At 42.5% G+C, this 9,945-nt stretch overlaps 1 protein-coding gene across 1 annotated transcript in view; it reads right to left on the reverse strand.

The window, feature by feature from the left end:
- The window catches only part of xkr6b (XK, Kell blood group complex subunit-related family, member 6b), a 60,498-nt gene extending 57,734 nt beyond the window's left edge, over positions 1 to 2,764 (reverse strand). The window contains exon 1 of the mRNA XM_044168812.1: positions 1,804 to 2,764. Coding sequence (XP_044024747.1) covers positions 1,804 to 2,369 — 566 coding nt within the window. The 5' untranslated portion in view covers positions 2,370 to 2,764. The remainder of the gene's footprint in view (positions 1 to 1,803) is intronic.
- Between the last annotated feature and the right edge of the window lie 7,181 nt (positions 2,765 to 9,945).

The following is a 9,945-nucleotide window of genomic DNA, read 5'->3' on the forward strand; positions in this document are numbered from 1 at the left end:
CTGACTCTCTGCCAGAAAGCACATAAGTGTATTTCCCAAAATGTTGAACTACCGTATTCCTATGTCTTGTGTTTACCTAATGTGTAGGCCCCTACAAAACATAGACACAATGTAGACATTAATCTACACAATGTAATATTTCTATGCAACTTCTGGTGGACATAAAGTAAGGCCTACATTATGCATACAATACATACATACTTCCATATGTATCAACCACTATAACCACCAACACAACCAGTGACTCTAATTGTGCAACAATCTTCTTCCCAGTACAGATATGAGCTAAATAATCAATTGAACCACACTGGAGTAAGCCTTAATAAACTTGAGCCAATATAACTGCAGCTAATCAATATAATAGCCTTCAGGTCCAGCTCAAAATGAGTCTGATGAGGAATGCAGAGTGGTCTCATTCTGGGAAAACCCATCTTGACAGGGGATGTGTGGCATGCACTAAATTTAACTTGAACATATATGAAGATGCTCTTGTCAGCCAGATGAAACAGGGGAACAGGTGAAACTGGATGAGAAGGTATCTCATTTAAGGCTTGTGGCCATTTATTTTCTCAAAAAGGTCAGTGAGTTTCAGTTCAGATTTTACTTTTAGTCTCAGCATGTGAGTAATTTAGCCTGTAGCACAAATGTTCTCATGCATTAGACTACAGCACAATCATGGCTTACAAAATCAATTTGTCTGATGAGGAAAGGCAGCTGTCAAACACAAATACTATAACAGAATTAGTGGTCAATCTCAGTTTCTGATGAACAAAAACACTACAAACGTCGACTGAGAACCAAAAAGTCAGTATGAAATGATTTGACCCCTTCCACTGAGTCTCACTGTGTGCTTGTTTTACATTTTTTCAGCCGCTGGCAGTCCTCTCAGAGCAGCCGTCATGCGTTACTTTTTTTTTCTCCATTAAATGCCAGCCACTGCGTCTGTCTGCACCAAAAACAACTCGTTGCTCAGAAGCTTCGACTGAGCAGCCTAAATGGACTAGATAAGCAGCGCGCACCGGTGTCACATTTTACTACTGTAGCCGCTACATGTCACAGATTACGCGCAGAGACCTACACCTTGAGCATCCCCGCGGTCCCCCGACGCATCGATTTGTATGGCCAAAAAGCGGATTTGGGGACCAAAGATATCGAGCGTCGCAGAGGAATCGATGACATCATGTCTGTGGGGGGAAGATGTAGTTTTGTGAGCCGTGAAAACAGATGCTCGTCTGGCCTCTAGTTGCAGAGTTGGAGTATTTGATGCGGGGAGGGGTGGCGGGTTAATCGAGGCGACCGTGTGCAGTGTGATGCATTGTGATGTGAACGGCGCGCCTGACACACACTCAGACACGCTCACACACAAACATACACACATAGGCTTTCAGCTACTAGGCTACCTGTCCGTCTTTGAACAAATAGCCCTCTTCCCTCCCCACACAAGCGCAATGGCGCACTGTGATGACAGCGGTGCAATTTCTGTGCAGCTGTAGCAGTTTGTTCACATTTAGCTGAGAGCATGAAAAAATGTTGCAAAACGTTTAAGATGTAACTAGGTATATTGAAAATACAAATACAGGCGTGTGTGACACTAAAATAGTGGAGACTGTGAGGCGAGCGTAATGGCATCACCACCGAGCCGATTTTCACCCCAGTCATGTCCACAACAACGGGTTATACCAGGTGACAGTCAAGAAGAGGTTAGAAGGCTGAGTGAATGGATAGAGTGAGAGGAGCTGGGAGCACCGTGCTTTGTGGGGTTTAACTGAATCTTTTAAAGGCAAAACTTGAAGTTTGTCTTACCTCCACACTTGTCCCATCTGAAAGATGTGTATGACGGTCTGCCAGACCCAGACAGAGAGGCGGCAGCACCTGTCTCTTTGCAGACTGGCTGCTCTTCGACTACTCAGCCCCTCCACGGAGCCCAGTCCGCCCCCAGTGTAATCCTGCACAAACCACCTGAAGCTCAGGATCTGGACCAGAACCGAGGGCACCAACACGAAGAACAGGGTCAGGCCTGACCACAGGAAGTCCTGCTTGTGGTAATAGTCGATGGCCAGCCATAAATCGGTCCCCACGTCCCAGAAAAAGACCAGCAGCGCCAGGATGATCCACAGGCAGTCCAGCCAGAGGCGCTCCTCCTGCGGTGGCCGCGCCGCATCTCTCCCCTTTCCCTTCCCCTTCCCCCGGAGGTAATGCAGGCAGGCGCTCCGGCAGCCCCAGTAGCACGACGAGGTGTTGCAGCAATGACAGATGTGGAATGAACTGCCGTTCCGAGTGTCGTCCTCTCCCGTCCCCACCACCTCGTCCAGGTTGTGCAGCTGGGCGAAACCGGTGACGACCCCGCGACCATCGGATTTCGCTGCCATCTTTCCCTCTGTTGTTCCCACCTCCTCCGGCTTCCGGGGTTCGTGACGACACTTCCCTGACACCTGTTTTGCACCCCAAATGTTGGAGCCATCTAAAAGCGGGGTGTCCGCGCGTAGCCGTCGCTCACTCTGTCCCCAGATAGCGCACCAGTGGCGCCACGGACGTAGCACATCTTGTCTTGCTTTCCCTCCACTGCAGATCTATTCCCACCTGGTAACAATAATCTAATCTACAAGTTCAGACAATTCAATTCGTGACTCGTGCATCCAACTGTGGTCGACCAATTTTTACCTGTGCATTAATCTCATTCCCCGCTGTTCAGTTGTTTCCCCTCTCTGCAGCTCTCCTCCAGCTGCAAGTTGAGTGCCATGAGCAGACCGTCCCTCCACTGTCCCACGCCGACGTAATCCACTCCCCCACCTTTCCCCTCCTCCCTCTCTCCCCCCTTCTCTATGTACACCCCCCCCCACACACACACACACACACACACACACTGTTTCTCCCTCTCAACGTGGTTGCCATCTAGTGTCTCGTTTGAAGCCCCCAAATATGCAGGAGAGGACTGCATGATGTAATGCAACATGCCTCATCACCACCAAAGGAAGTCTTTCCTGTGGTTTGAACATTTGAATCAGCCACAGTGACACAGTGTGGGGTCACTTTTTGTAGGAGGAAAGCGGAACAAAAACAAAAGCTCTCCTACTGATGAAAAAAGAATCCCGCAATGACTTTTATTGGTCTATAAAGACTTTATAGGGTCCTTACTGGTCTTTTTAGTATTTGTATCTCCTGGTATGAGTGTGATGTTCACATATGATAGTATGTTTACTATACTTGTGAAATTAATATTTTTTTGTAACAGAAAAGTAATTTCTACCTACCTGCATCAACAACCAATTGAAAGTTAATACAAATGGCACGACAAAATAGCAAGCTATAGGCAACTTCTACACACCATGTCCTCCGGGGAAAGACATCATTTATCTAGTGAAGTGAATCTATAGACTTCTAGACTGGTTGCTAAGAGACATGTTGGGTTTTCTCACCTTCCAGCAGCAGTCTAGGGGTTAAGTATTTGCTGAAAAGTGACGCTTTTCCACCTCTCATAGCATGTGTGAGCAAAGAGCTGGTGAGTCCGCTGCAGGCTCAACAACACTGTGATTAGACGCACAGAGCTGCCATGCAGGGTCATATCCAGTGTGAGATTGATTGGATCATGTCCGCTTCACCCCCACTGCCTGCTCTGCTCGCCTGTTTGGACGCCAGATTTGATGGGAGCTGTCCAGTGCTGAACCCACAACTCTCTCTCTTTCTGTGTCTCTGAGGATCTTCATTGACAAATGCATTCCCTAAACCCAAACCTAGTTCTATTCTTAACCCTGAAACACAGTCTTAACTGTCAAACAGCCCTTTGAAGAAGCAAGGACTGTCCTCACTTTACAAAAATGTCCTCACCCTCAAGGTCTAAAACTCAATTCACTTCCATTCAAAAAATACTTCATTTGACCCTCAAGGGGCAATTTGAGGCAAGCTGGTTGGCAAACACACAGATAACTCATAACTCATTCACACATGAAAATAATGCAAAAATACAAAATGAGTGTAAAAGATTAAAAGAGAGTAGAGAAAAAAACAGTTGAAAGATACAAGAGTTAATGGAAGTCAGGCCAAAGGTATATTATATCAAAAGGTGCAAGAAGTGCAAGTGCATTTATCAATCTATAAAAAGAGTAAACTGGCCATCTCTTTTATCTTGGCTGTTCACAAGTTTTATTCTATTCTTCTTCCAAAGTTGAATTTGTCCTTACTGTGATGGACGTACAAGAGCATAAACTTACATATAGTACAACACACACCATTCTACCTAATCTTTCCAGCATTACAAGGCTCCTCCATCCACTTCTGGCTTTTACTAGAGTAATGTTTAAAGTACAGACTACTAATCATATCCACAACCAATTTGTTTGGTTGTGATCATGTTTGCCACTTTATTGTGATAATATTGTTAACCCGAGTGGAGCTTCATCATGTCAGACCATCACATCAATTTCGGTCCAAACACAGGTGAAGACTACAACTAAAAAGTCTGCGACTCTAATTATACTACAGCACATTAGTACAAAACCATGTGAAGTACAGACAACCTTGGGCCCATGAGGCCTCACCGTGGCATGTCACCAAGCAGCCTGGATCGATCGATATTTAGGCATTTCAGTAGATTGTATGTTTCTATAATGCTATTGAACTATGTAGGGACTGTTTTTTTGCATCTGAGAAGTTTTTCTTATAGGTGATACTTACAAAAGGAAAAAAAAAAATTAAGATCGACTCCAGACATGTTTTAAGAGATAAAACGACTCTGCTTTGAACAATAATTTGTGTCTTACATATTTTTTCCACCAAAGACTTTGATTGCCTAGTGCAGGCTTTTCTCACTTTGTACAGTCAGGGTAAGAGATACCATAGGACCAGTGACATGGAGCCCAGTGCTACATTAATTCACATAATTATTTCTGATTGGGTTCACTGGACCAGGTCTTCTCTGGTTTCACACCAAAACACCCATATGTTTTCTCCAACCCATTATAATATACCTTACAATACATTAAAAAAAACTCTGTGTGTATTTTATGAACACAGTTACAATAAATTTAGCGCAACTAAAGATATTTGTAAGGTTGTTGTTTTTTTTAGTTATCATTGAAAGCAATGACAGAAATGACCATAATCTACAAAAATGGGTTACTGTATGTCCCAGCATGTCTGGTACAAATACATCATGTAAGATTAGATAGTTTTCAGTTTTCCTGACAAACTCTTGTCATGTTGAATTGTTACTTCTTTATCTATGGAGGATGGTAAGCAGTGGGGGAGGAAAAGTCACTGTGATGTGGCATGAAAAGAATCAGGGTGTGGCCATTCCTCCGGGCCCAGATAACTGGGTGGGGGGATTATTTAAATGTGATCGAATGCACACATGTTTGTGTGCAAGGTACTGGCACATCATGAAACCTGTTTCATCTGAGTAGCCTGCATTTTCTCTTCTTCCTCAGGGCTGTTAGGTCCCCACAATGCCTTATGAACAGCACACTAGATGCACACTCAGCTCTAATGTTCACAGGAGATGGGAGGCAGTTTAATGCAGCAAAGGCCTCACAGCAATAAAAACAATCAAATCAGATGGCATCAATTCAAATTATAAAGCACGTTTTATCCAATTTGTCACAAACAGCTTTACAGAGCAGTAAACAGGCATTAGTCATTTTCAACAAAACAAAAACAAATCACAGGCCTAACATGAGTGTGTGAGACAGAGAGAGTGGGTGAATATTAAAGCAGACTTTAAAAGAATACAAGGCAAGAGTAGCAAGAAAAACTCAGGTCTCTTGAGGAAGAGATCAGGATTAAGGCTGGTTAGGGGGACGTAGGCTAAATAAATCAGACAGTGTGTGTGATTTCCACCCATGGACAAGGAACCTGCAGAGGGAGGGAGCAGTGATTCTTTCTAGCCGGCTGTATTTCAACTGTAAATCCAGCATCCTGTGAGCGACATGTTCAGGTGGAGCAACTCAATGATGCATTGGAGGCAAGGCTATTTTATGTTTTGTACTTTAGAAGTGTTTAGGTCACTATACCATACAAAGACTTATCACAACACAAAAATATAATGTATATGACAGTGATGTAATCATTTTGTATGTGCTCACTTTCATGTTGGTGGATTTTACAGCAAAGCAGAAGAGAAACTGACTTGTGTTTCTAATACTGGAAACAAGGTTTGAAAAGCGGGAGCTTTTCAGCACACCTAAACTGTAACAAAAATAACATTCATCAGGTAACCATGTCAAACCATGCTCATGTCAAATCTCATCAGGATGCCCAAATTTATAGTTGTGCATCTACCAGTGAAGCAGAATAGGCCAGAAACTGAAAAAACAACGATACATTGTATGATTTTAACCTAATGATGAGTTATGAGTGGCTATATTGCAAGTGACTAGCAACTAACTAGGCTTTGGACTAGCTACCAACAGCTAAGAAAAAACTCTATAATGCACTTTTCAGTATAGTACAACACATTCTAAAGATACTTATCCAGTAATAACTAACACATTTCTACTACCGTTTAGCAATATATTAAGGCTGTTAGCTATCCTGCAGGGGTGTGTCCAGGGAGTGGCCTGGGGTGGCACAGGCCACCCCTGAAATCTGATTGGCCACCGCAGGGACCACCCCATTATCCTAAACTATGATTGGCTATGGGCTGAGCGGAGACGATAAAGTGCGTAACACTTTACGGCTATAAAGTCAATAGCCATAAGAAGAAGCTAGCTCCGTATTCTCAATATGGACAACATGACCCTAGAGGACACTGACTGAGGAAGCTAAGAAGAGAAAAAGAGAGAGTGACCAAGCATGAGGCCGGACAAGAGTAAATCTCGGACTGGCTTTTAGTCGTTGGCGAGAGCTTCGCAAAATAAAAGGTTGCAAGACAGACGCCGAGCTGGCCTTCTTGCTGTTGGACTAGTATGCAATATTAGCTGGCTTGCTAGGGATTTAAATTAAAATTGAAACACAGGAATGTAAAAAATAATGTAAAAAGATACTGTAATGTTAGTAATTAAAGTACATATGACTAGTGGAGATAGAAATGGTGAATTGATGCTATTCATGTGTGTGTGTGTGCGCTCGCGCACTCGCATGTATGTCATGCCACCCCTGGATAAGTTAGTGCCCCACTTGGGCCACAGCAGTCAAACAAGTCTGGACATGCCACTGCTATCCTGAGAAACAAAAGTGCAAACTAGTTGTTACTAATTTCATCTCAGGTCTTTTATTTGAATGTGCAATGCTGAGGTATCTATGTGAAAATCAAAAGCAACAGAGAAGTACCCTGCTTTGTTTTATGTGATGATGTTTCATTAAGTGATGGGTCTGAGAAAACCAGCTCTCAAAACATATGAAAATTTGATGAAAGCAAATATGGAAGCATATTGCTCAGGCTTACAAGGTTTACAGCAGCACACATATGGCATGTGTTATATGCACTAAATAATGCAAAGAATGTAATTAGTAATGAGTCCTTCAGGAGCTTTTACACCTTTTCACAGTTTTTCCCTTTGAGGTGTGAGGGGATGACTGTAGCTTTAGTAGATGTGAATGTGCAAAAGGCCTTCATGTGACACAGATATGACTGAATAAAACCTGCCCAAGCAATAACTTAAATTTACAAAAAAATCAAACAAATGTATTGTTCTACCATTCATTTCATAAGCTTGATAAAGATATAATATATAAATAATAATAAATAGCCTTTCCAAACTTTCAGAGGCAGTGGGACTAGTGATGGAGTTTTGAGTAAAGAAATTCAAGAAGTTTCTCATAGAGCTTACACAACAAATTTTGGTATTAGACTCTGCACCCACGTTTAAGTCATCATTATCAACCGTGCCAGACTGCTCTGATTCACTGGACATGCCCAAAATAACGGAACAACATCACATAACAGAACAAACACCAAACACATCGTTCTGAACAGAAGGTTGGATGAGACATTGTCTTTATATCAGAAATTGAATGAAAAGCTTGAGTGAGTAATGGAGTAGGTGTGGGTACAAACTGTCAATCCCTAAACTTTGCCGGGAAGATGTTCCAAAATGATCAGAGCTCGTCAATAAATGTCAAAATCTGATCTGTGTGACGCAAGCGAGCATTCAGCATTCAGTTCACTCACGACCGATTTAGAAACTCAGTGATAACTTGATCACAGTTTGACAGTGACTGGTTGTAGTTACTCATCTGGGTCTATCAATGTACTTTTAATGGGAAATGTAGTTTTGTGTGTGTCACAACTTTATTCATATTTTTCCCTAGATTCCTCCAAGGCACAGTGAGCGCCACAATGTGTTTCATCAAGTGTTCTCTTTAAACATTCAGCCGCTGCCATAAAAGTTAAAATTTTATTACTGAACCTTTTATAACAGATGCTAAAGTAAATCATCTCCTCCTGCACCAACACATTTGTCTAAGCATCCTGTTAAATAAAACATAGAGGTTAGGTTACTCTATTGTATCCTGCGTAGGGCTGTGAAGTGAATATTTGCTTTGAAAGCTATTTTTTATCAGCCCATCTTCTCTTTAAAAACAGCCACAGCAAAGCATCTTTTCCTCAGAGGAAGGGCACTTATTTGGTTTGTAAAGCAACGCTGGGTTTCACATTCAATTGAGTCCTGGCGTCTGTACATGCAATCTCTATGATGTGGGCTGGAAAGGCCCAGAGCAACCCATCTATTGTGAAGCCCAGACAGGCTGCAACTGAAGCAAATACTGCACTGATTTGCAATACATCACACACACACACACACACACACACACACACACACACACACACACACACACACACAGACAAAGATGTGTCTACAACAAACAGGCCCTTGCCAAACCATCTGCTCTTCTTCTTCTCTCTCCAAAAGTGTTCACCTCTTTAGGGAATCTCCCATTCAAGGTCGGTGTGTGTTCCTTCATGTGCTTTAAGATCTCAGCAGTCAGGCCTCCTTGCTATCCTGAGAACTAAAGACAAAATCTCCAGGCAACAGCTTTTATCTACCGCACCCCCTTTCTTTTGGAATAAACTCCCAGCTGCTATTAGGGAAGCCAGCTCTCTTATGATCTTCAAATCTAGACTCACATTGTATTTATTATATCTATTTTATGAATGTGTGTAGCTTTCTATTTTACTTGAGATTAATCAAGAAATGGCATGAGTGTCTATAATGCAGGAAAGTGCAGTTTACACTTAACTCAGGCTTAGTCTGATCAGTTGCTAGCTTGGCAATAGTTGATGGAGCACATCGTTCTACATGATTCTCTACTATGGTCATTCTTAACCTGTGGGTCCCCTCCTCCCCTATCATTTGTGCGTCAGGATACTAAAGTCTGGTCTGTCTGGTCTACCACCGCCCACTGTGTGCCCTACTGGCTCCTTCTCCTCAGACAAGTCTTCTGTGCTGCTCTTTTCTCTGGGGCCAAAGTTTCTTCCTTTCTCACCCTCATGTTTCTCTGCAATTGCTTGTTAGTCTAGTAACACTGTATATACACTATGGATGCCAATTTACTTTCTCTTTTGTTAGATTGTCTAAGGAGCCTTCACATTCTTGCCTTCTGGCTTCCAGCCTGTTCATGTACCTGACTTGCCTGCCTGCTGTTTTTATTGAATCAAGGCAACCTGGTTTTGCTGCCTATTAATAGTTAGTTATTTACAGGTCATAGTCACCAAGTAGACAGTCTGACAGACCAATCAAGAGCTTTTAAATCACCTAGTCTGCTTTTGAGTCTTGGGCCTATTTACAATCTATGATGTGTTATCAAAATAACACACACACACACACACACATTCCTTTACCTGGCCAACACAATCATTTATTTCTCATGATCATGCAGAATGTACCTTCCAGGCATCTCAGATCAAGGTGTTATTGAATTATGGATCCATGCTATTCAGTATTTTAACACCAGAAGTCTCTCAAAAATCTTTCAATGTCACCACCTAGTGTCCCCTTTTGATATTGTTACATG

The sequence above is a fragment of the Siniperca chuatsi genome, linkage group LG16 (genome assembly GCF_020085105.1).
Source record: "Siniperca chuatsi isolate FFG_IHB_CAS linkage group LG16, ASM2008510v1, whole genome shotgun sequence".
Lineage (NCBI taxonomy): Eukaryota > Metazoa > Chordata > Actinopteri > Centrarchiformes > Sinipercidae > Siniperca > Siniperca chuatsi.